This window comes from Panthera tigris, chromosome B1 (genome assembly GCF_018350195.1).
Source record: "Panthera tigris isolate Pti1 chromosome B1, P.tigris_Pti1_mat1.1, whole genome shotgun sequence".
NCBI lineage: Eukaryota > Metazoa > Chordata > Mammalia > Carnivora > Felidae > Panthera > Panthera tigris.
The window spans coordinates 132521940-132549603 of NC_056663.1; the positions used below are offsets into that span (position 1 = coordinate 132521940).

General features: G+C 39.0%; 2 protein-coding genes across 7 annotated transcripts in view; one reads left to right on the plus strand and one right to left on the minus strand.

Annotated features, from left to right (window-relative positions):
- The window catches only part of NUDT9 (nudix hydrolase 9), a 39491-nt gene extending 26086 nt beyond the window's left edge, over positions 1 to 13405 (minus strand). Inside the window, exons 1-2 of one of the 5 annotated variants that reach the window (XM_042984212.1) lie at positions 13320 to 13405; positions 10607 to 10820 (exon numbers count right to left, since the gene is read on the minus strand). Coding sequence is in view for 1 of the 5 variants with exons in the window: in XM_007074701.3 (XP_007074763.2) it covers positions 10004 to 10110 (107 nt within the window). In the remaining 4 variants the exon portion in view is untranslated. Of the gene's footprint in view, positions 1 to 10003; positions 10397 to 10606; positions 10916 to 11375; positions 11969 to 13319 lie in introns of those variants that run through there. The other 4 variants (XM_042984215.1, XM_042984213.1, XM_042984214.1 and 1 more) reach the window with 4 other exon arrangements.
- A 9-nt stretch (positions 13406 to 13414) lies between these two features.
- Positions 13415 to 27664, plus strand: part of HSD17B11 (hydroxysteroid 17-beta dehydrogenase 11) — a 41972-nt gene continuing 27722 nt past the window's right edge. Inside the window, exons 1-2 of one of the 2 annotated variants that reach the window (XM_042984217.1) lie at positions 13415 to 13496; positions 20152 to 20815. In XM_042984217.1, the coding sequence (XP_042840151.1) occupies positions 20606 to 20815 (210 nt within the window). In that variant the 5' untranslated portion in view covers positions 13415 to 13496; positions 20152 to 20605. The remainder of the gene's footprint in view (positions 13497 to 20151; positions 20816 to 27664) is intronic. The other variant, XM_007074709.3, reaches the window with a different exon arrangement.

Consider the following 27664-nt stretch of genomic DNA (forward strand, 5'->3'; position numbering starts at 1 on the left):
TGCATATCAATGCAAAACTCTTCAACAAAATAGCAGCAAACAATTCAATAGCACATTCAAAGGATTATACACTATGACTAAGTGGGATTTATTCCTGGAATACAAGCATCTTTAAACATACAAAAACCAATCAATGTAATACACATTAACAGAATGAAGGAAAAAAACACATGATCATCCCAAGTAATGCAGAAAGTCTGTCCTAATTCAACACCCTTTCACAAAAACATTTAACAAACTAGAAGAAAACTACTTCAACATAATAAAGGCCATATATGAAAAGCCCACAACTTTTTGGAGTGATGGTGAAAGACTGAAAGCTTTTTCTCTAAGATCAGGAACAAGGGACCCCAAATAGCCAAAACAATCCTGAAAAAGAAAGAGATGGTGAGAGACTAAGAGAAAAATTACCAGGTGTACTCACAACTGCAAAGAAAAGACCTCCCCCCACTGCCGTTCCTGGAACCAGCCAGGGCATGCCCGGTTGTGGTCTGACCTAAAGGTGGGAACCAATCAAGTTCTGAGTGGTTTGAAAAAAAGGCGGGAACCAATCAAGTTCTGCTGAGTGTTCAAATTTAAATGTCAACCAATAACAGCTCTGTAACCTCGAAAAATCCCTAACTTGTTTGTGCCTGTCTATAAAAGAAGCTGTAAGACCCTCGCTCGGGACCTCTTAGCATCACCTGTAACGAGTGCGCGGAGGTCCGGGTTCGAACCTGCAATAAACGACCCTTGCCGCTTGGCTTTGACTCTGGACTCTGGTGGTTTGTTCTTGGGGGTCTTTCGAATTTGGGCATATCAATGAAGGTGTCATACTTCCTAATTTCAAAACTTACTGCAAAGCTACAGTAATGATAACAGTATCTAAAGACAGACATAGAGACCAGTGGGATAGAACAGAGAACTCACACATAAAACCTCACATATATGGTCAAATGATATCCAACAAGGGCACCAAGACTATTCAACGGGAAAGGACAGTCTTTTCAACAAATGGTGCTGGGAAAATGAGACATGCACCTGCAAATGAAGATTGTCCCTTACTTTATAGCACATGCAAACACTAATTCAAAATGTTCAAAGACCCAAACATAAAACCTAAAACTATAAAACTCGTAGAAGAAAACATACAGGGAAACTTTCATGACATTAAAATTGGCAATAATTTCTTGGATATAACCAAAAGCACAGGAAACAAAGAAAAAGATAAATTGGACTACATCAAAATTAAGAACTGCTGTGCACTAATGACTCAATCAACAGAGGGGAAAGGCAAACTATAGACTGTAATATAGATGACATTCAAAGGATTAATATCTATAATATACAGCATTGTTACAAATTGCAAGAAAAGGCTAAACTGGAATAGAAAATTGGGCAAATTACAGGACTAAACAGTTACAGAAAAGCAGATCCAAGAGCCAAGAAACATTAAAAGATTATTTTTTAAAAAGATGATTTATAATTACTAGCAATGAAAAAATGAAAATTAAAGTAACATTAAATTCTTTTTACCAACTAGACTGACAAACCTTCAAAAAGGTTAACACCACCTCCCAAATATTGCTGGTAGAGATGTGAACTGTTACTGACTTTCTCAGAAGCAATCTGGCAACAATGATTAATATATTTATATCCTTCAACCCAGTAATTTCATTCCTGGTAATCTATCCCACAAACAACAACAACAACGAAACAGTTATATATATAAAAGATGCTTATTTCAGCAGTGTTCAATGGGAAGTAAAAGAAATGCATAATAATATGGGGATGGTTTAGAAGAGCCACACCATGAATTAAACATTAAGTAGCTATTAAAAATAATGACATAAAGTAATTTGTCAGTATTTTCACAAGGTATTGTTGAAAAGGAAAAGCAAGATGGAGAATAGTATGTATAATATGATCCCATTTTTAAAAAGCAGTAACAAAAAATAAGTACATATTTAATTAAGAGTATGTACATAATGTTATTAGTTTTCTATTGCTGCATAACAGACTCCCACAAACTCAGCAGCTGAAAACAATGCAAAATTATTATCTTACAGTTCTACAGGTTATAAGTCAGACACAGGTCTCACAATGATGTGGGAAACAAAGGCAGAAAGAAATGGCAGATAAAATTAAATTTCCTGATAACCTGCAGCCTATCAACAACTACTTCAGGCAGGCAGAGTATAACATTTCTGCAGGAACTCCCTACATCTTAATGTTAATGCTTTGCTAGAGGGAAAAATAACCTCAGCAGGACAATCTAGGCCTCCAGTATCCTTTGAGTCTTTTTGAGCATTTGAAAATCCCTTTGGGAACCTCCCTTGACTTTACCTCCCCCAATTCCCAAGTATATAATCAGTCTCTCCTCACAATGCTGGGGCAGCTTTTCCCGCCCATAGATCCTGTCCCTGTGCTTTAATAAAATCACCTTTTTGCACCGAAGAAGTCTCAAGAATTCTTTCTTGGCCATACACTCGGAACCCCAACACTTAAAACGGCATCATTGTGGCACCCAATGTTAAATCAACAAGTTGTCAAGGCTGGATTCCTTTCTGGAGGCTCTAGAGAAAAATCCGTTTGCTTGCCCTTCCCAGCTTCCAGAAACCACCCCTATTCTGTGGCTCACAGTTCCCTCCCTCCTCCTTCAAAACACACAACAAATCTTTCTTTGATCCTTTTTCAGTATAGTCCTCCCTGACCACAGCTGGAAACATTTTTCCATCTTTTTTAACTCATGATTAGATTGTGCCCACATGGAAAAGCCAAGATACCCTTTCCATCTCAAAGTCCTTAACTTTAATCATATGTGTCAAGTCTTCTCTGCTATGTAAGGCAAAGTATTCACAGGTCTCAGGGGTTAGGATGTGGACATCTTTAGGAGCCATTATTTTGCCTACTGCAAATGTCTATACTATTTGTTTCACGAGCATGGGAATAATATAAAAGGATCCATATCATCAAGTTCTTAATATGGGTTAGAGAATGTGGTGTGAATGTGGGTAGAAGAAGGAAAGACAAGTAAAGGGGAGGGAGGAAGAAGGGAAGGAGGGAAAAGGTGGAGGGAAGAAAACAGGGGGGTGGCTCTCCCCTTCACCCTTTTTCTGAAAGGGAAGAGGTTTGGAAGAAGGGATAAGAAAGTGTTAAAAAGAAAACTACTGGCCCAAAATGGTGTCACTTAGGCCAAGTCCTCAAACTGAGTCTTAATACCTAATCTAATCGCAGCTTCAACCTCCACCAAAAATGTAGTCTTTACCAGTCTAATCAGCTAATGAGGTAATCTGCCACCTGGGCCCTGTCTGTCTCCCAAAGGTAGACGAGGTAATCCTCAAAGCAACACCCCCTCCTCTATCCCCTAAGGAAAAGCAACCTAGGCTGGAACAATCCTTTTCTTGTGCTAATAACTTTCTTGCCTCCACTTCCTTTCTATAAAAACCTTCCATTTTAACACCTCCCCACTCCCCTCTACTTGCTAGACCCCATGCTGTGCAATTCACAAATCATTAAGTCTATTAGATCTCTCAATTTACTTGGCCGAATTCTGCTTTTTAACAACAGGAAAAAGGAGAAAAGGAAGTGAGCAAAAGAAAGAAAGAAAAAGAAAACTACCCGAACATACCAGTAAAAGGAAGTATGAGTGATCACATTTATGCATTTAGGTCAATTTATGTATTTATATTTGCATAGAAAAAAATTATTTAAAAAAATTAAATTCTTTTTTAAATTTTTTTAACATTTATTCATTTTTTGACAGAGAGAGAGTGGGGGAGGGGAAGAGACAGAGGGAGACACAGAATCCGAAGCAAGCTGCAGGCTCTAAACTGACAGCACAGAGCCTGATGCGGGGCTTGAACTCACAAACTGTGAGATCATGACCTGAGCCGAAGTCGAATACTTAACCGACTGAGCCACCCAGGTGCCCCCCAAAAAATTAAATTCTTAACTTGACCTACAAGGACTGCCTATCACCCTCCACCTCGCTCCTTTGTGCTTTTGCCAAATGACCTGTCAGTGCCTAAAAACGCCCACATTCCCTCTCCATACATGGCCTGACCAGCAACAGCTTCCTCCTCTACCTTACTAACCTACATTCTTCCTTCAGTGAACTTCTAAGTTCACTTCCTCAAGCAAGTCTTCCTCATTAACTACTAGGAGAAATAAGTTCTCCCTGCTACTTGCTATCAGAGTTCTATTTTCTTTTTCTTCATTGAATTACGATTGTGATTTTACACTTGTTAGGGTGCCACATGACTGTAAACAAATGGAGAACAAGGAGCACACCTGTTTTAGCTAAACATTATGTCCCTTGTTTGGCATAATGCCCCGCCAACCATAGATGCAAGAAGTCCTTCCTCACATGAAAGTAACAGAGGAAGGCCACTTTAGAGACCAAATTTTCACCGTAGTGAAAAAGAGTTTGAATATGTAGCTTCACCTTTTAAAATGAAATTTTAAATTATGAAAATAAATGTCAACATTTTAGTTCAATAAGTTATAACCAAATCTATACACTAAGCCTTAGAACAAAAAAATAAAAAAAAAAAAATTAAGAAACTTATGTAACTGCATAATACAGCAACCTTTGCTTTTACCTTCACAGTCAAATCATAAGGGATAATTTTGGCAAAAATATTAAAAGCCTTCATCAAAATTTCCCCAAGACCTCCTTTAATCAATCTTTTGATACACCATTCTTGTTTGAAACACTATCCTTTCACTGACTTTGTCAACTTTTAAGTTTATTTGTTGAGAGAGAGAGAGAGAGAGAGAGAAGACGGAACAGAAAGAAAGAGAATCTCAAGCAGGCTCCGCACAGGCAGCACAGAGCCCAATGTGGGGCTCAAATTCATAAACCGTGATATCATGACCTAAGCCGAAACCAAGAGTCAGACGTTTAAAGGACTGAGTCACCCAGGCGCCCAGACTCTGTCAACCTTTTTTAACAAGAGCGGTATGTGTTTTATTTTCCATTTACCTGTCTCTGTGTAAATTGAAGAAGTAGCCAAGGGGGTCCTACTTGCCCTTTTTTAAATAGACTTTTTTAGAATAGTTTTAGGTTCACAGTAAAATTGAGCCCAAAGTACACCTAAATATCCTCAGCCCCACCCCTTACACCTAACCCCCACCCACACACACAGCCTCCCCCACTATCAACATGCCCCACTGAAGAGATTTGTTTCAATCAATTCACCTACAATAACACATTATCACCCAAAGTCCACAGTTTACACTAGGTTTCATTCTCTCAGTACATTTACTAGTTTGAACAATGTATAATGACATGAATCCACCATTATAGTGTAATAGTTTCACTGTGCTAAAAATCCTGAGCTCTGCCAGTTCACCCCTACCTGTCCAACCCCTGGCAGCCAAGGATATTTTTACTGTCTCCAGTGGTTTGCCTTTTCCAAGACCTTATGTAGTTGTAATCACACAGTATGTAGCCCTTTCACATTGGTTTCTTCCACTTAGCAATGTACATCTAAGGTTTCTCCACATCTTTTCATTGCTTAAGAGCTCATTTCTTTTCAGAGCTGAGTAATATCCTGTTGTCTGTGTATACCAGTTTATTTATCCACACACCTACTGAAACACATCTTGGTTGTTTCCAAGTTTCAGCAATTATGAAGCAGCTGTAAACGTAAGTATGCAAGTTTTTGTGTGGATCTAATTTTTCAACACATTTGAATAAATCCAAAGAGGGCAACTGCTGGATCATATGCTAAGAGTATAGTTTTTTTAAGAAACTATCAAGCTTTTCTTCTTCCTAAATGGTTTCTTTCATATTGTTTGTCTATAGCTTTATATGTAATTCAACTGTTCCATTTATCCCACTTAAAAACTTTGAAACAATTGCTATTTCATCTTACGCTCACCTTGCATCTGTGAAGTACTGTCAAATAGCCAACAATCAGGGAAAACTTAAACAGTAAAAGTCTATTCATGAGTGTGAGGTGGGAGAACACTTGACATGTAACTACTTTTATTAAAAGTGGTAGAATCATGGGGCCCCTGGGTGGCTCAGTTGGTTAGGCATCTGACTTCAGCTCAGGTCCTGATCTCACAGTCCATGAGTTCAAGCCCCGCATCGGGCTCTGTGCTGACAGCTCAGAGCCTGGAGCCTGCTTCGGATTCTGTGTCTCCCTCTCTCTCTGCCCCTCCCCTGCTCATGCTCTGTCTCTTTCTGTCTCAAAAATAAATAAAACATTTAAAAAGAAAATTTTTAAAAGTGGTAGAATCATTATTTTCAGGTTATGATGACCTGTACATGCCTAAGTTGCCACAGCGTTGGAAATCCAAACAATGAACTCTCAAAATAAGATCCTCCTCACCCACCCTAAACTCATACTCAATAAAAGGGAACAGATACGGAACACATGTATTTACCAAAAGTGGCAAACAGATTTCAGGTATGTGTGTTTTAAAAAGCAAAATTTTATATGGGGTGCTTGGGTGGCACAGTCAGTTGAGCTTAAGACTCTTGATTTTGGCTCAGATCATGATCTCAGGGATCTATGCTGAGGGTAGCCTGCTTAGGATTCTCTCTCCCTCTCTCTCTGCTCTTCCCTGTGCACACACATGCTCTTTCTCTCTCTTGGTCCCAAAATAAATAAACTTAAAAAAAAAGGCAAAATTTTACATATGGAGCCCTACTATCTAATGAATTATTATAAAATTAGTTACTTTTCATGGTTTAGGGGTAAAGTAAGAGTATTGATGAGATGCTGAACAGGAAACACTGATTTTGTTCCAGTCTATGCCAACCAAGTACCAAATTTCTTTCCCAAGTAGGAGACTCTCTGTTCAGCAAGCACAAATCTGCTACCCACTCTGACAAGAGAAACTTACATGCCTAATTGTTTACTTTTCCAAAACAAATTTAATTTTAAAAACTTGTAAAAAACAGTAAAAATTCAGACTCTATCTTACCACATTGAGAAGTGCTAAGCTGCTACTATATCCGCAGTTTAAACATGATACACCAAAAGGAAACAGAACAAGAATAAATGTAATATATACATATACAGCCTAGGTTCTTTTATTATACAAATGAATTGGTGCAAGAAATACACCTGACCAAGCACGTGAGAATTCAATAGCTTATAAAGTTCATTTCACAAAGCAAAAAAAAGTTCCCAAAATGGTCAAACTTGAAGAAATACAACATCGATATGGTGCTTTGAAATAAAGCAAATTTACAATAATACTAATAGCCATGATAGTAATTAAATGTATATAGTGCATGCTATGTGCAAGGTACTGTTCTTGTGCTATAATATATACTCATTTGTCCTCACAACTCTTAAGGTTAGATACTATTATCCTTATTCTAGAAATAAGACCCCTAAGGCCCAGAAAGACTACATAAATTTACCAAGCTCACACAACTGATAGCAGAATCAGGATCCAATCCCAAACAAGTTGGTTTCGAATTCCAGGCTCCTAAGATTAGGCTACAGTATCCTGACTTCATTTTTAGCTTACACATTTGTAAGTCTTCACAGGAATAAAATACACACTGTTCTCCACATGTCACTGATAGATGCTGTTGGAAAATTTGAAAGCACTCCCTACATCTTTATGTTCTATCACTTTTTTCTAGAAAATAGACATTTGTAACCATTGAGGCAAATCACAAAAATCAACTGCAAAATTCTGACTTTCTGGATTTGCCCAAATTGAGAGTGGTAAAATTCTCAATGATAAATGTCTTACACCTCTTCCAGAATGCCTTGCAATATAAGATACCAACACTGAACACGTACTTGTTGGCTTAACTTTTGGCTTTTTCTTGAAAGTCAGTAATTAGTCACTAGTTTTAGATACAGCCCAGTTCACCTAGGGTTCCCAGCATTATAAAAATGAAAAATAATTGCCAAGCAATTTTACATTGTTCTAGCAGCATCTATCAAAAACAGTATTCATCACTTCCAAAGAATACAGTTTGGGGGCACTTGGGTGGTTTGGTGAGTGGAGTGTCTGACTCTTGATTTCAGCTCAGGTCATGCTCTCACAGTTCATGGGATTGAGCCCCACATGGGGCTTGATGATGATAGAATGGAGCATGCCTGGGATTCCCCCCCCTCTCTGTCTCTCAAAAGTAAATAATAGTCTTATAAAAAATTTACAGTTTGATTTTTTTGTCTTTAACTAGAATATTTTGTAATTTTTTTTAATTTTACGTTTTTTAATAGGAGTTTGGTTGACCCACGTTACATTATAAAAAGCATAGATGTTTATTCCTTCCCTCCCCAAAACTTACTGAAAAGTGATAAAGATGTATAAAAAGCAACAAAATCCACGGCAGGAGAGAGAATAGGATACCATCAGTGAATAAGAAATTGTTCAGGAAGATAGATAGTAAATGGACTCATACTGACCAAAAACCAAAGTAAAACAAACTATATTTGAAAATATGCACAAGAGGGTGAATGAGAGATGCCATTCCTATAAAAGGAGGGCTGAGAGGTTTTAGGCTTGAAATAAGTGGGCCCAAATGTCATGGGCAGCGGGACAGTAACATGGAAATCAGTCCTCCTTCCCCAAATAACAAGTTAGCAACAGTTACGTTTGCCCCTGGGATAAAGCCCAAACTTAAAATGAAAGATTAGGACCTCTACTGTGAATATTGGTGTTAGAGAATATAGCACCAATTTAGGCTTAATAGGACTACAGTTCACACTAGGAAATAAAGTTAAGGCAGCTATGCTCAGCAGAGAATTTGCTAGTCTGGAAGAAACGGGAAAGAGGAGGATTCCCAGCCTGTCCACCTGTTACCTGCTCACACACCTTCAACTGAAACCTTCCAGTCTACGTGCCCTGGCACATGACACCAATATTCTATCAATCATCCCGTTTAGAGAAAATAATACCTATTACCTACATGAATCAAAATATAAATGAAAAACCGGTGTCCGCCAGATATATGAGAAAAAACAGAAGGCAAAAGTACTGAAAATTAACAGAACCATGACCTATAACAGATAATTCAAGAAACAGAAGGTACTTTTTTTTTATTTTGATGACTGTTTTTATAGATTCAGGAACCTTTATATCCATAAAATAAGAAAAGGCTGCTATTAAAAAGAGCAATTACAGGGAAAAAAGGGTTGTCAAAATTTACAATTCAATAGAAGAAATGACTAACAATGCACAGGACTTAAATCTGAATTAGTAATCTGGAAGATAAATTTGAGTAAAATCTCTAAGAACATCGTACAAAAAGATGAATGTAAAATGAAAGAAAAAGAGAAGAGATTCAATCCAGAAGGTACAACAACTATCACAGGAGTTCCAGAGAAAAAGGGACAAGACAAAAATGGGGCGGGGAAGGAATATAAGAGAATTTCTTTGTGCCAAAAGGAAACATGACATGCCAAACAGGAATTTTTTTTAAAAACCACTCCTTTTTTTAATGAGGGACAGCCTCATAAAACTCGTTCATTACTATGTGCCTAATATAATATCTAGGACACCGTGTTTACTGATGAATTAAGAGAAGAAAAAAAAACAGAAAAAACGTAGGAGGCAGTGTGAGATACAAAAAACCTTAAATTTATCGAGTTGGCAAAACAAGAAAAAGAGGTAGATGATAAAGATATCTACATTTGAAATAAGAGGTAGAAGGGAGGAATGACAACTTATACTTTTCATTTTACACCATTTCTACTGTTCACTTCTTTAAGCTTTATGCATGTATTAATTTTAATATTTTAAGTATTAATCCGAAAAAAAGTGACACGGGACACCACCACATCCAAACTCTCGGAGAACAATAACGTTGGTGGCTTAGGCAGGATGGCAAGTTTCAATATCAGACACCAAGAAATATCGCTACCACTAGCTTTCCTCAAAAGGCAGATAAAACATTTTGGAGCCTTTTTGAAAACGTAAATACAACTATAAAAACCCTGGACGCAAGTAAAGCCTATGGAATCCGCAGCACTGGACGCTGGTTCCCACCCATACGCAAGGGCTCAGAAGAAGCCAGCAGCACTAGGAGGGGGAATACCTGCACGCCGGAATGCTGCAACAGCCCAAGGACTTGACAGTCACAGAGGCCAAGGCCACAGAGAGAGACACCGTGGCTAAAGTCTTTCCCAGAATGCGTTCGGCCATCAGCGCCCCGCGGGCGGCTTCGCGGAGCAAGGTCACGCTTAGGTAGGGCCACAACCTCCGTCCGCTCCACAGCCCCTAGTATTAGCGGGCACTAGGACCGGGCCGCTCTCCCGTTCCAGGAAAGGACTATCTACGTTCTTCTCAAAAATACACAAAACCAGGAGCCCTCCCCAAATAATCCCCCACTTCCAACAGTGAGACGCAGGCAACCAAATCAGCTGAGCACTTGGTCACTCCCAGCGCCTGCCGCTGCGTAGCAGCGACGCGGACCCCAGTGACTGCACTTTACGACCCCGCCGTAAAGCAACTGCAGTGCCGAGCTCGCAGCGCTCGCGATCTTTGACGTCTCAGTGTGCGCAGGCGTACTTGGGGCTGGGCGGAGGGAAAATGTACCCGGAAAACTCAAGAAAAAGGAGAAAACAAAAGAAGGTGGGGAGCTGGAATGGGGGCGGAAGAGGAATGCAGAAAGTAAAAAAAGGGATTGAACGTTGTTTACCTGTTTTTGTTTTTTTTAATCGGCTGGAAGGAGTTACAAGCAGCTCTTGTAGTGAACCATGGAGGACCTAGTATCTGAATAATAAGTGGTTGCCCGAAAAGGAGGTAGTTAAGAGATTCGCAATCCACCTAAGGCTTTCTCTTCCTTTTTCACCAAGTTGTTGACTGCAAATGCTAAGTTTGACAAGGCTTTGCCGGATGTGACCTTAGCAAACCTGTGGAGGAGTAAACCAGCTGTGAGCCAAGAACGCTGCTTGGAGCAGGAATACAAGGCAACACCCAGCACAAACAAGGGGCAACAATTAAACTGCCAGGCTGAAAACTGGTAATTCAGATTGTCTAAAACAGTTTGTAATCTGGCTTTCATCTTTTATATTCATTATTTTATTAATGTGGCAAATACGCAACTTTTAAGTACATAACATACAATCTCAATGGTGTGGTATAGACACACATTGTAAAATTTTGTCTCAAAAACCAGATTAATCAAACTTTTACAAGTATTCTGATGACTACAGAATGCAGAACTCTTGGCATATAACAGCTCCATCACAACCTCTGCACTAAGAGGCTCGGCGAAACCAGTATGGCTTCTAGCAGTTTAAGGCTTTGTCCCCAGGATAATCCGAGACCCCCTTAAGATGCCTGCATGGAAAAGCTAAGGAGAATTGACTATTCCAGGAAAAAACCTTGCAATAGGCAAATAGTAACCTAGACCCCTCTCTTAGAGCAATTTCTTTAGACTTGGAGTTACAAATATTTTTCCTGACCTTTGTGATGTATAAATCTACCAGCCAGAACTGTTTCCTCAAGGATCTGAGAAATCTTCCCTCTGAAATGCAGTCATTCAGGGAGATAACTCTGTGTTAGTTCCCAGTGCCTGTGAAAGGGTAAGGGCCTAACTTTAGTGGGCATCTTTCTTCAACTTGCACTGCTGCCTCTTATGGTAAAGATAGAAGTTTCTTTCATCTCAGGTGGCCTACTCACATGAATCATCAACTCAGCCCCTTAACACCCCTCAGTGTCTTTCCCTTAGCACCCTCCAGCCTTCTATTTCAGGGAAGTTGAGTTCATTCATACAATAGTATTACTGAATAAAATGTGTCCTTACTGCTTTAACTAGTATCTAGGTTTGTTTATTTTTTGGCAGTTCTTCTAGTACTATTATTAAAGTGTGTTTGCTTTTTTAAAAATAAATATCTGGACATGTCTTCCTCTGGTCGGATAAATTTTGCCCTTCTTGTCATTGACAGCCATTAAACTCTGCTTAAACTGGAAATGTAATTAGGCTCTGTTTAAAAGATTCAGCCCCTCTGAACTGTCATTAGGAAGAAGAGAAGGCAGTGTGCTACAAAACCTCTGACCAGGAACAAGAGACAGGAAGGAATTCTCATAGAAAGTTCTTCAAGCTCTGGTTTTCTAACTCCACATTCCTTTTTTTTTTTTTTTTTTTTTAATGTTTTTTTATTTATTTTTTAGGGAGAGGCAGGGAGACAGGAGAGAGAGAATCCCAAGCAGGCTCCACACTACCAGCACAGAGCCCGATGCAGGGCTTGATCTCACAAAACTTGAGATCATGACCTCAGCTGAAATCAAGAGTCAGTTGTTTGAGCCCCCCAGGCACCCCTCTACCTCTACATTCCTTAAGGAGAGATTGGAGCAGACTTAGCTTAAAGAACTATACAACTATGCAAGCAAAACCAACTTCTTGGTACTAGGACTGTACCATAATTAGCTCAGATAGTGGGTCTCCAGGGTTCCTTCCTGCAGGGACATGTACTAGAGTCTGCTAGAGTAGTGAGCATGCCCTGTAGTCCACTCTTGGGTAGAACCCAAATGCCATCTCGAATATTTACTGTTTTATATTACCATCCATTTATCCACATCCCAAATTAAATGGGTATCATTAGAATTTAAGTAGAGAGAAGTGAAGGTTTTGTTGTTTTTTTAATGTAGTAACCACATACCAACTCTAAGGGCTTCTTACAATAGTTAGACAGGCAAAAGATCCTCAATAAAGAATGTTTTAAAATATTTATTTTGAGAGAGAGAGGGAGAGAGAGAATCCCAAGCAGACTCCACACTCAGCGTGGAGCCTGATGCAGGGCTTGATCTCACAACTGTGAGATCACTACCTGAGCCAAAATCAAGAGTCAGAAGCTTTACCAACTAAGCTACCTAATGAATGTTTTGAAATAGGAAAGCAGTGTATGTAATTACTGATATCAATTTTACATACGCTAAAAATAAGAGTGACTATTAATTCCAACTGTTGGGGCGCCTGGGGGGGCTCAGTCAGTTAAGTGTCTCACTCTTGATCTTGGCTCAGGTGATAATCTTACAATTCGAGCCTCTCTTTGGGTTCCATGCTGACAGCGTGGAGCCTGCTTAGGATTCTCTCTCCCTCTCTCTCTGCCCCTCACTCACATTCTCTCTCTCTCTCTCTCTCTCTCTCTCTCTCAAATAAGCTTAAAACTTCAAAAAAAAAAAAAATCCCAACTGTTTCCCCCTTTTTCTGTCCATTTCTTTATATAACAAATATTTATGGATTAATTACTATTTACCAAGCACTGCCCTGGGTGGCAGGAATAAAGTTGGGAACAAGATGAACAAGGTCCTGCTCTCATGAAACTTACTTTCTAGGGGAGATAAATCAACTATAAATAACTAAGCCAACTAGGAATTGCATATTATGAAGGAAGTAGACAACTTACTGTGTAAAATAATAATTGAGGCTGGAGTAACTATATTACAGGAGAAGTGTGTCAGCAAAGACTTTTCTGAGGAGGTCACATTTGAGAGACATCTACGGACATGAAGCTGCCAGCCACTGGAAAAGCTGAGTAGAGAGCATTCCAGGCAGAGAGGACTGCAAGTGCAACATCTCTAAGGTAGGAAAGGGTTTGGCCATAATCAAGGAACAGAAAGGTCAATGTGCTAAAGCATAGTAGTAAACTGGGGAAAGTGTGATCTGCAGTGAAGCCAGAGAGGTGGGCCAGTATGCTGGACATAGCCCTCTGCTTCCCAGTACCCATTTATTCATTCTCCCTTCTTCCATGTCATATGTAGAAATGTGTCTGGTTAAAAACTTACCTCCCTGTGCTCCCTGAAGCTAAAGGGGCCACAGGACCCTTCCTGGCCAATGAGATGAATGTGGTAGCCTACTGTGTGGGTTTTCTAGGAAGGCCATTATTTTCCTGGGCAAAAGAGACTGGCTGATTTAGCAGGAACTAGTAACCCTTCACAATTTCCCCTCCCTCCTTTATTCCTGCTTGAAGGGAGGGCACATTTCCTAGAGAAGGAGCAGCCATCTTGAGATCCTATTGACAAAAGCCACACATATAGATGGCAGAATTGGGTATAAGAAGGAGACTGAGTTTTTTATGACTTCCTTAAGTAGTTGCACAAGTCCTGCATAGCGTGGTTCTGGGTTAATAAGGAAAATAAGCCCCTATTTGACTAAACTACAATGGTCGGGTTTATTTTATGTAAAAATCTTGACACAAGAGCCAAATCATATAAGGCTTACTGGTCTGTGGTAAGGAATTAGGAGTTTATCCCAAGTGCAACAGAAAGCCATTAATACTGTAGGAAACTTTATTCCTCACAACACAGAGAAATAGGTATTATAAAAGTTGGAACTGGACAAACTGTAATATAGGGGTAGGGGTTGGAGTCGAAGTCAAGTTATTACATTCTTAATACTTACCTTCACTGCTATTATCTCTCCTTTTCCATAAACCCCTGGGTCAGAAGAAGCCTACTTTCCTCTTTTTCTTTGCTTGAGGCAAGAATTTTCTTCATATCATTTGTGTTCTTTCAATCAGTGGAAACATCACACCCACCGGTCCTGTCTCTTAATAAGTTAATGCATGCTGAAGGAAATTAAAACAAAGAATTTAAATGACTTGTTCAAAATCACACACCTAGAGAGTGACAGAGCTGGATTCCAACCTAATTTCAGAGTTTTTGCTTTAACGTTATGCTGCCTCAGATTTCATAAAGGCCAAGGGTGAATAGTTTCGAGATGACAGTGTTTTCTTCTGATCCAGTCTGTCCCAGTTACGCTAGTAAGAGCCTTTTGCTAACGAAGGCCACTGTTTAGTCACAAGAATGTAAATACTATCTGTTGACTTTTACCTTTCAGAATCAACCATAGACCAAGCACAGAAAATGTTACAGTTACAAAATAGAAAGTCAGCATGGTAAGTCCTGAGCATATGAAAGTAAACCAGGTATTAGAAATTGGGAGGTAGAAATGGAATGGACTCCTGAGGAAAAGAATAGGGCTTACCCTCCTTTTACAGAATGGGAAACTGAAAGTTTCATCATACAGTGGCATAAATAAGACATAAAAAGTGTAAAAGTTTTAAATATGACCAAACAAAAGTAGTAAGGATAGTAACATAATTTATATTGGGAATATATAAGGAGAAGGGTGTTAGGGGAGGAATAAGTGAGCTACATCCTCAGCTGTCATAGAAGAAAATCAATTAATAATGTCTATTATTGGGGCACCTGGGTGGCTCAGTCAGTTGAATGTCTGACTTCAGCTCATGGTTTGTGAGTTCTAGCCCAACTTCGGACTCTGTGCTGACAGCTCAGAGCCTGGAGCCTGTTTCAGATTCTGTGTCTGTCTCTCTCTGTTCCTCCCCTGCTGGTGCTCTGTCTCTCTCTGTCTCTCAAAAATAAATAAATAAATACAAAAGAAGTTTTTTTTAATGTCTACTATTGATTAACCAAGAAATGACACTGTAAGCTTTTATTAGAGGCATGGAATCAATTCTGCAAGAGATGGTTAAATAGATTACAAGTAGTTTATCTGGGGCACCTGGGTGGCTCAACTTCAGCTTAGGTGATGATCTCACACTTTGTGAGTTCAAGCCCTGTGTTGGGCTCTGTGCTGGAAGCTCAGAGCCTGGAACCTAGTTCAGATTCTGTGTCTCATTCTCTCTGTCCCTCCCCCACTTGTGCTCTGTCTGTCTCTGTCTCTCAAAAATAAATAAATGTAAAAAAAAAATTTTTTTTAAGGAGTTCATGTGAAGAATTAGACAAGGGTGGGACTCAGAACTGTGTCTTTTTATTATCTGCACCTTTGAACCATTTTTTTTTTTTTAACGTTTATTTATTTTTGAGACAGAGAGCATGAACAGGGGAGGGTCAGAGAGAGGGAGACACAGAATCCGAAACAGGCTCCAGGCTCTGAGCTGTCAGCACAGAGCCCGACGCGGGGCTCAAACTCACGGACCGAGAGATCATGACCTGAGCCGAAGTCGGCCGCTCAACCGACTGAGCCACCCAGGCGCCCCACCTTTGAACCATTTTTAAACCAGATATAGTCATTACTTTGAATTCATAGATTCATGACTTTTTTAAAAAATATGCTTGGACAGGTTAATTTCTGACACCCTCCAGCTCTAAAATTCAGACTTCAGAACCAAGTATGAAGGCTTCTATCCCAGAATGACTGAAAAACTATTGGAATTACCTCCTTTAGCACAGTCTGGCAATCATTTCTGAGTGTTCTTCCTCAGTGTTCTTTAGAATAACGGGGAAAAAGAAAAGTGACTGTTCTTTATTGGCCTATATAATTGATAAGTACAGCGACCTTTCCTTCTGAATCCACTAGCATTCTACAGAGCCAGCCTTGCAAACATAAACCTCTTACTGATGGCTGGTTAAGATACAGTAATAGCTATCATTCATTAAGTATATTTGTATGTAAGGTGTCATGCTGTATGCTTTTTAAATATCTCATTTACTCAACCAAGCTGCTATTATACCCATTTTACAGATGAAGTAACTGAGACCTCAGGGGAGGGTAAATAATTAACCAGGTATCACATAGCTGATAAAAAAAAAAAATGGCAGGAATTCAAAATCCTTGTTTTTAGACACTTTTCCAAAGAAGATATCCAGATAGCCAAAAGACACATGCAAAGATGCACAACATCACTCATCAGCAGGGAAATACAAATCAATGCCACACTGAGATACCACCTCACACCGGTCAGAGTGGCTAAAATGAACAAATCAGGAGACTATAGATGCTGGCAAGGATGTGGAGAAACGGGAACCCTCTTGCACTGTTGGTGGGAATGCAAACTGGTGCAGCCGCTGTGGAAAACAGTGTGGAGGTTCCTCAAAAAATTGAAAATAGACCTACCCTATGACCCAGCAACAGCATTACTAGGAATTTATCCAAGGAATACAGAAGTGCTGATGCATAGGGGCAGGTGTACCCCAATGTTTGTAGCAGCACTTTCAACAATAGCCAAATTATGGAAAGAACCTAAATGCCCATTACCTGATGAATGGATAAAGAAGACGTGGTTTATATATACAATGGAATACTACTTGGTAATGAGAAAGAATGAAATCCTGCTATTTGTGGCAACATGGATAGAACTGGAGGGTATTATGCTGAGTGAAGTAAGTCAGAGAAAGAGAGATAGCATATGTTTTCACTCATATGTGGATCTTGAGAAACTTAAAAGAAGTCCATGGGGGAAAAGAAGGGGAAAAAAATAGTTACAAACAGAGAGGGAGGGAGGAAGGCAAAACACAAGAGACTCTTAAACACAGAGAACAAACTGAGGGTTAAGGGGGGGGGGGTTGGGGAGAGAGGAACATGGGTGATGGACATTGAGGAGGGCACTTGTTGGGATGAGTACTGGGTGTTGTATGTAAACCAATTTGACAATAAATTATATTTTTAAAAAATCCTTGTTTTAATAGCTGTGCTCAAATGCCTATTAGGGATTAAGTTACCTAATGGTATGAGAGGGAGGTGTTATGAATGTTGTAGGAGTTATGAATAATAGGAAGTATTATGAGTAGTAGGAGTTTTGATTCTTTTGAATTTTCAAAGTGATTTATGGTTGGCTTAGCTTTTCTTCTTTGCCCTAAAAAAAGAAGGAAATATAACATAGTGATAACGGCCTAGGTCTAAATTCCAACTCTTCCATTCATACTGTGTGCTCAGGTCATCCTTTGTTTCTTTATTCATATAATAGACATCTCATCAAACCTACTTCTTAAGACTGTTGGGAAGAGAAAATGAAGTGTGCATATGTGAATCACTTAGCACAATGCCTACTCAAGACATCGTTGCTCAAAACATCGTTGAAACGCTCCACATCCTTACCTTTTTTTTCTCGCTTTTTCAAATGCCATTTCAACAGCTAGAAGGGTAGCCTGAAATTAAGATGCTGCACACAGAAAACATTTTAAACTCTCCTAATGAAAGGCATTTTTAAAAACCACAAACATATAAAATCACACTTTGCCACTGTGTCAAATTAGTAGCTAATTATCACTCACAAAACCATCCACATTATAATTATATTAGTGTAAATTATAACTTACATACAGTTGATAGAATACTGTGCTTTATGTTAACTCATTTGAACTTCACAAGAATCTTATAGGGTTAAGTATTAGTAACATCCCAATTTTACAAATTAGGAAACATCCTTAGGGAGGTAAAGTCACATACACATATGGGATTCAGGTGTGACTATTTGAAAACACTGGGTTTTTTCCCTACACCAGGGAAGCTCTGGTCAACTTTGTGGGTCAAAACTACCCAGTTCTCTTTAAATACAATTTTCTCAATAGAAAATGTTAGAGAAAGAGCCTGAATATGTATGAAAGTCAACATATATGAAAGTAAACACACACACACACGTAAAATGTGATTTCTTTGTATAGGTATTGGGCAAAAACGTTTGACAAATCCTCACCCTGCATCTAACCCAGTTATGCTTTTACTTGCTGTGGGAACTTTAAAAAATTAATCTAACTGATCTATTTACTTATAAAATGGGGAAATAAATAGCTTTCTTCTCTAGTTCCTAAGAGGCTTTAAAAAAAATCTAATGAGATAATATATGTGGAAAAAAGTTCTGGAAACTGTAACCTTTCTATACTATCATAAATGTGGATTTAAGGGCAATAATAAAAAGTTGCAGATGATAGATAGGAGTGTGAATTCTTTGTGAACTTCACTTTTTTTTTATTATTATTTCTTGACATTATACAAATGTGTAGGTAAGCATTTAGCTTCTTGCTGAAAATGTTTTGCTCTCAAGGGGGAAATGTTGGTGGGACCAAAGGAGAATTTAGTCTTTTTTTTTTTTTAATGTATGTTTATTTTTGAGAGAAAGCGAGTGCAAGGAGGGGAGGGGTAGAAAGAGGGAGACAGAGGATCTAAAGTGGGCTCTGCACTGACAGCCGCAAGCTCCATGTGGGGCTCGAAGTCACGAACAGAGAGATCATCATGTGAGCCAAATTCTGACACTCAACCAAGTGAGCCACCCAGGTGCCCCGTGAACTTCAATTTTTTGTGATCTTCCTGCCTGTTATTTTCTTAAGGTTTATTTATTTATTGTAATTTTTTAACGTTTATTTATTATTAAGAGACAGAGTGTGAACAGGGGAGGGGCAGATAGAGAGGGAGACACAGAATCGGGAGCAGGCTCCAGGCTCTGAGCTGTCAGCACACAGCCGCACACGGGGCTCAAACTCACAAACCTCAAGATTATGACCTGAGCCGAAGTCAGACGCTTAACCCACTGAGCCACCCAGGCGCCCCTTATTTATTTATTTTTAAGTCTTTATTTATTTTGAGAAAGAGAGAGAGCACAGTGCTCCAGCCCGCACACAAACAGCAGAGGGGCAGAGAGAGGCAGACAGAGAATCCCAAGCAGACCACACTGTCAGCACAGAGCCCCTTGCGGGGCGCCATCTCATGAATTGTGACATCATGACCTGACCTGAAATCAGAAGCCCCACACTTAACTTACTGAGCCATCCAGGCACCCCTTCCGGCTTCTTAAATATATAAATATAAATATAAATATAAATATAAATATAAATATAAGTATAAATAATATAAATACAAGTATAAATATAAATATAGTGACCATCTGTCACCGACATGACTGAAGCCTCTTTTCAAAGTACTATAGTGTCTCACAAAAAGCCTAAATTCAATTACTGTCAAAAACTGAATTGAAAAACTACATGTAACAGACAATTATTAAGCTCTTACTGCACAGAAACCCAGAGTTGGGTCTTTTTTTTCAGTAACCAATCTCTAGGATTTTTAAAAATACTTATATAAATAGGCTACTAAACCAAAAATTACATAGATAATCTTTATGCAAGGTGATTTTCTATTTTGTTATTCATTCTGGAGGCAATGATTTATTAACCTGGATAAAGATGCAATTACCAAAGTGTAATATATATATATATATATATATTTTTTTTTTTTTTTTTTTTTTTTTTTCCAAGTTCTAACAGGTTGAGTGAAAAAGGTTATCCAAAAAAAATATACTGATCCTCCTTGTGGAAACAATCCCCTATGATACGATCTGATTTTTCCTGGACCTTGATTATTGCTGTCCTTGAAAAGACAACATTTTCTCTGCTCTCCGGGAATCGAGCTTAGTTCAAACTAAAATGTGAGGCAGCATAATTTTTCGGGGCGGGTTTGGAAGGTATGGAACAACTGACCCCTCTCTCCACGTTCCTTTCAAGACAGGAAACTACATTTGCATCCCTTCGCTAACGATGGGCATCAAGTTTCAAAGAAGCCTCAGACCCGGGCCAGGGACACTGTCAGCTATCTTTGTAACTTTGAGAGGAAAGCAGGCGGCAGCTAAGCGTAGATGGTCGGCTCTCGAGACCCAGAGGTAGTGGGTCAAATAGGACCAGAAGGGGAAGCCTTGCCCTCCTCCGGACTTTGTCCCTCCCAGATTTCTGAGCTGGCGAGCAGCAGCTCCGCACTGCAGCCAGAGCCAATTGTGAAAGGCTGAACGAAGCCCAGCCCAGCGGAAGGAAAGGTTTCAGAGTTGGTTGTTTCTCCCTGATAAAGGAGCCCTTCCTTGCTTTTGCTTTTATCCTCTCTGGTATTGGACGGAACAGCCCTCCAGAAGCAATTTAGAGTGATTGGTGAAAGGAAACACACCAAAAGCTCGCAGCAACAAAAAGGATGAAATTCTTTCTGCAGTGTCTTCAGCTTCTGCCCTTACTGATCATCTTCAGCTTAGAGTCGCTTCTGAAGCTTTTCATTCCTAAGAAGAGAAAATCAGTTACTGGAGAAATCGTCCTGATTACTGGAGCTGGACACGGAATTGGGAGACTAACTGCCTATGAATTTGCCAAACTTAAAAGCAAACTGGTTCTGTGGGATATAAATAAGGTAATAGTGCTCACTGTGTTTTACTTTTTGGCACCTTTGATCTGTAGACAGGGATGCATTCTGTAGGCAACATCCCCTTCAGGCATCTCTATAAAGTAGGTAGAAAAAACTACTATTGGTATTTTATAGATTCATTAATGTATTTATGATTACAGGATAAATGGACTTAGACAATATAGGATTCCCAGTTACTACCCATCACTAATTTGGCATTGTAAACATATACTTCCTTTTGCCCTGAAAATAATTTGTAATCTCCTCCAAGGCCTGATTTCGCTGACCCTTCTATCTTAATCAGATGGGGAAAGTAATCTTTTTAAACTAGTCTATTAAAAGTAAGAGTTTTGCACCTGTTAAGAAAAAAAAATCCTACTGTCCATTACTGAGATAAGTGGGTTTAAAAAGATAGCCAACAGAAAGCAACATTATTGGATCATAGCAGTTGCCAAAAGTAATTTTTAAAATTATCTTTTTGTTAAAAACGATATAAAAGAAAAAACTCTTTGAGGTGCCTGGCTGGCTCAGTCGGCAGAGCGTGTGCCTCTTGATCTCGGAGTCGTTTAGTTCAAACTCCACATCGGGCATAGAGTTTACTTTAAAAATAAAACAAAATAAAAAATTTAAAAGAAAGAAAAGAAAAAAACCTCTTCAATGTACACAGTGTTTTACAAGAATAGGTGTAGGCTTAAGGAAGAGAGGAGGACTTTGAATCTAATCTTTTATTTGGCCAATGGTAGATGGCAGAGAGATTTCCAGAAGGCACCTGAAGGCCTGAAATGCCATCCCTTACACGTTAGGCAACACCCAGTGCTGAAACAAGAATTTAGGGATTGCAAGTTTAGATGAGAGTTCATCCAATGAGTGTGTGATTGAGATAGCAATCAACAAGCATTTTTTGAATATCTGTTGCATAGATGGTTAAGAACACAGTGCCCAACAGGACATAGGGTCCCCTGCCTTCAATCTCATAGGGAAAATAGACTTTAAATAATTATGTGCAATGAAAGATACAAACGAGGCCCAGTCCAATCTGATGTGGTCACTGGTGGTGAATGTCTGGCAGGTTGGTATGGTCAGACTCAGCAGAGCTCTCCACTTCTTCACAAGCTACCTTCTAACTTCATAGAGCTTTAGGTTCCTTTTCTGTAAAAGGAATAAAATAACAGTACTTGCCTTAAATTATACCAAGTAGCAGATATACCAAATAGCATGCACAAAGCATTTAGCATTTAGCACATAGCATTTAGCAATAGCATGCACAAAGCATTTGGCACATGGTAAACACACATTAGTTCTTATTCACAAAGTGAAGTTTAAGCTACCATTGAAGAATTCAGGTATAAGTATTAGGTTACACATCTGTGTTAATGACTCCCAATGCCCTGTGCCCATTTGTACAATTTTTTTCTGCTTTGGAGTCAAGTGCTTTTATCCAACAAGTATTTATTGAGCACCTACTATCTGCCAGACACTGTTCTAATGCAGAACTGAGGACACAGCAGTGAGAAAAACACAAACCTTATGAACTAGGGACAATAAACAGGACATGCTGTATAATAAACTATGTAATTGCTGAATGGTGATAAGTATAAAGAAAAAGTGTGAAAGGGGAGAGGGACTTTGTATGGTAGGTGGAGGACAGGGATCGTGTTGATCTTATACACAAAACCTCACTGAGATGGAGATAGTTGAGTCAAGATCAGAAGAGGCTGAGGGTGCAATGAGCCCCTCACCTATCTCTGCAGAAAGGGATCAGCAAATGCAAAGCCTGGCACAGAGTGAGGGAAAGGAGAGAAGTAAAAGAAAAGTCTAGATCTGTGCTTTCCAACACAATGGTTAGTAGTAGCTACTAGCCACTTGTGGCTGTTGAGCATTTGAAATGTGACTCATCTGAATTGTGATATAGGTGTAAATACACACAGGATTTCAAAGACAGTATGAAAAAAAGTATGTTGAATATCTTACAGCTTTTCTGTGGATTACATATTGAAATAGAATATTTCATTATAATAATAAATATTCCAAAATAATATTTTGGATTATTTTCAGTTAAATAAAACATATTACTAAATTAAATTTTATTTTCTCAGGTGTGGCTAGCAGAAAAATTGAAATTAAGTACATGGCTCACATTATATTTTTATGAGACAGCGCTGGTCTAGAAACTTAAGTAGCAGCAGCTCCAGATCATAAAGTTTCCTGTAAACTATTGTTTGTGCTTTGGCTTTTCCTGGGAGAGCCAATGGAGGATTTTGAGACAGATTCTAGGCTGCTGGGGGGCAGGGAGAGCGGTTAGGAGACCCGCAGTAATCCAAACAAGAGATGATGCTGGTTTTGTAGGCCAGAGAGGTAGTAAGGGAAGTGGCAGAAAATCAAGAATAATGTAGTATTTATTATGTTAAGTTTATTTCATTTAAATAAGCCTTCAACAATTTTGGGATTATATCCTTCATATATATATATATATATATATAGATAGATAGATACATATATACATATATATATATATATATATATATATATATATATATATATATAAAACTGTGTTAGTTTTAATGTCCTTATTTGGCCACATAAAAGATTGGCAGTCCAGGATGCTTGGGTGGCTCAGTCGGGTAAGCATCCGGTTTGGGCTCAGGTCATGGTCTGGCAGTTTGTGAGTTCAGGCCCCTTGTCTGGCTCTTCACTGCCGGCTCGGAGCCTGGAGCCTGCTTCGGATTCTTGTCTCCCTCTCTCTGCCCCACCCCTGCTTGTTCTCTCTCAAGAATAAGTAAACATTAAAATTAAAAAAAAAAAAAAGATTGGCAGTCCTGGTTCAGTATATACACCACAGTCCACTTCCCTTGAAATTTTGCATATTTTAAAATTATGAAAGTCTGAGAACCACTAAACCTGACTGGGGAGGAGAGTAGAGTGGAAATTTCAAGCAGTCCATCCAGGCAGCAGATCCTAGAGACTTCTGGGCTGGTGGCTCAGTGGAGAAGGAATGAAAAAAGAGAGTTTCAGATTGTTTTCAGAACCAGCAGGAAGCAGGGAGGGGCCAGATCAAATTCTTCCTCCAGGGTTCAAAGACAAATTGTCCCCAGAGATAATTTCTCAGATTAAGTCAAGCAGCAAGGTTAGCCAGGTCTAAAGATATCCTACTCAGGGCAGAAGTCTTCCATCTTCCTACTCGTCCTGAGGTCCATAAAAAAGGAGCATGAATTTCAGGAGGGATTAGTGGTGGCTTCAGCTTTCTTATTCTACTGAGATTCATGCCATGAATTCCTTATTGCTTAATGTAGATATTCTCACATTTCTTGACCATTCTCACCCCCATGCCTCATTAGATAAGTCTGTGAAGATAAATTTATAGAAAGTGCTGAGCACCTAGTTAGTATATACTCAAAGACTTTATCAAATGGAGAAGTGAATTAATGAATGGGAAAAAGCAATGGAAATAATCAGAAAAACTTATAGAAGTTTAGTAGTCTAGGTAATGAACAGAGTTTTAGTTGTAGGGATAGAGGACAAAGGATTAGTAAGGACTTAAAGGAGAGCCCAGGATTAAAAATTGAGAACTGCATCCAACATACTAGGGAAAAAGGTTAACACGGGAAATCTTGAATGATTAGCAGTTCCACTGGGCTGAGAAAAATGTTAAGGATCTGCTTATTTTTTACTTCTCACCAAATGAATATGGAGGCTGTCTAAAATTTTTCCTGGCAGAATTTTAAACTTAAATTTCTTGCATTAAAAAAAAAAACTTAAGAGACTCTTAAAAACTGAAAATAAACTGAGGGTTGATGGGGGGTGGGAGGGAGGGGAGGGTGGGTGAAGGGCACTGAGGAGGGCACCTGTTGGGATGAGCACTGGGTGTTGTTTGGAAACCAATTTGACAATAAATTCCAAATAAATAAATAAATATATAAATAAATAAATAAATAAAATCTTTTCTGGCATAGTTCAGAAGGTGTGGAGTGCCAACCTTGGCCCTAAGTGAGGAAGACCAGGGAAGTAGGAAAAGTGTGACTGCCAGTGTAAAGGAAGGGCATATTTGCCAGCACCCACTCTGTGCATTGACAGAGCCGACCAGCACTAAGCAAATCTCTGCAAATGGAATACATGGCAAATGGAGTTTAATTGCAAAATCTGTTCCAAATAAGAACCAAACTTTGTACAGACCCAAAGAATCAGTGCAATATACTTACTGAAACTTTTTTTTTATAGTGGGAAAGTATGTATAACAAAAATTTCCATTTAACCATTTTTAAGTGTTGAGTTTAGTTGTGTTAAGTACATTCACGTCGTTATGAAATGACCTCTTCTGGCCATCTCCAGAACTTTTTCATCATTGCAAACTGAAACTTTGCACCCCTTAAACAATTACTCCCCAGCCTCCTCTCCCCCAGCCTTCGGCAACCACCGTTCAACTTCCTGTCTCTGTGTATTTGACTATGCTGGGTATCTCAAATAACTAGAATTTTGCAATATTTGTCCTTTTGTTTCTGGCTTGTTTCACTAAGCTTAATATCATCAAGGTTCATCTATGCTGTAGAATGTGTCAAATTTTTATACTTTTTTTTTTTACTTTTTTTTTTAACGTTTATTTATTTTGAGACAGAGAGAGACAGAGCATGAACGGGGAGGGGCAGAGAGAGAGGGAGACACAGAATCTGAAACAGGCGCCAGGCTCTGAGCTGTCAGCACAGAGCCTGCCGCGGGGCTCGAACTCACGGACCATGAGATCATGACCTGAGCCGAAGTCAGACGCTTAACCGACCAAGCCACCCAGGCTCCCCTCAAATTTTTATACTTTTGAAGGCTGAATAACATTCCATTTTGTGTGTATACTACATAAATGAAATATACTTTTTTTAATTTTATTTTTTTATTTCAAGTTTTAATTTACATTCCAGTTACTTAACTTATATGGTAAAATTGGTTTCAGGTGTAGAATTTAGTGATTCATCGCTCACATATAACACCCAGTGCTGGACACAAGTGCCCTCCTTTACCATCACCCAGTTAGCCCATCCCCCACCCACCTTCCCTCAGGCAACTCTCCATTTGTTCTCTGTAGTTAAGAGTAAAAAAGAGTCTCTTCTGATTTGCTTACTCTCTTTTTTTTTTTCTTTCCCTTCCCCTACATTCATCTGTTTTGTTTCTTGAATTCCACATATGAGTGAAATCATATGATATTTGTCTTTCTCTGACCTATTTCACTTAGTATAATACACTCAAGCTCCATCCACTTCGTTGTAAATGGCAAGATTTCATTCTTTTTCATGGCTGAGTAATGAAATCTACTTTTAAAGGAAAGAGCCAAAAGCTGCCTGTTAGGTACAGGAGGGCAACATAAGGTTTCAGTGTCCCTTGGGGAGTAAGGGCTCCTCTCCAGAGTATACAACAGTTTGTGTGAGAGATTTCAGTAAAAGGGAAAATACCCTATTTCCTTTTATTGCCACAGTTAATTAAGTTCAGTGAGCAAACTGCACATTCTTTCCATAGCTCTCCAGATTTGGGTTTTCTGCAAGAGTAATTGCAGGTTACTAGCAAATTCGCAACACTAGTATTCTGTTCTACCATTCTTTCTGTGGGTAAATGTAGTAAGTCCATCCACTTGTGGGTTAGCTGACAATAATTTCTTGGCTTGCAGTGTTCACAGACTAAAACTCAATCCAAGGTATTATTTGAGACATTCTTTAAAATAAAAAGAAGCTACAAAATTGGTAAAGGCAAACCAACAAGCAAAAATGGAAACAAAAAAAAGGAAAAACAAAACAGAACTCTGTGGTCTGATCCTGAATTTAAGTGACAAAATCAGTGCTCCAAATTGGGCTCATCATTCCGTTTCTCAAATCTGCTCGTGACCTCCATCTGACTTGTTGCAACACCGTGTTGCGAGTTACATAAACTAAAAAGCAAGGACTTCAGCTTTGGTTCTTCCCACCTTCCTCATCCAGTCACCAAGTCCTGCTGATTTTACCTCCTAAAGATATATTTTAAGGCTCATTCTCTTCTCTGCATTCTTTCTAGTAGTGCCACAATTAAACTTGTATCATCTCTTGGCTGAATCATTGGAACTGCCTACTAATTTTTCTCTCTTCCTGCAGTGTTGACCCCTAAAATCTGTCTTCCATACTTTAGTAAGAGTAATCAATATAATACTGATTACATGACATGTAATACTAACTATATGATAACAAATCTGAGTCCATAATTTAATCAGTGGCTCCCCACTGAGTTTTTGGATAAAACTTAGTATGTCATACAATGCCCTTTAATCTGGACTCCTGCTGGCCTTGAACTTTATGACTCAGCAACACCAGTTTGCTGATATTTTTTCCCACTGGACCTTCTCCTATCCATCCCTTTGTTTACACTCTGCCCGGCATGCCTTTTTCCTTCTCTTTACCTGGCTGTTCTACTCACCCTTAAGATCCAACTCTGGTACCTCTTCTAGAATTGTATTGCATGTCCCTCCTTTGTTGTGTTCCCATAACTCTCTGTATATTGTTCTGTTATTATGCTTACCACAATGCATTAATGTGAACCCTATGACACTGCCATTATTCAGTCCTTTATTCTGACACTAACAATTTCATATGTCCCACCTAAGTCTTATTTTAGGTTTCTTTCTACTACACTGTGAGCTGGCTAAGGTCTATTCTCTGTCTCCTTCATATTTGTGTCCACCAGGTTCTTCCAAGCACCGTGATTAAAAATTAAAATGTTAAAGGAATGAGTGAATGAATGGATGAATGAACTGTAATTAACCCTTTATCTGTTTATTTTGTAGCCGGAAATGTACGTGAATAGTTTTTTAGTGACATAAAAAAAAAAAAAGCTTAATGTTATTTTTTAAAA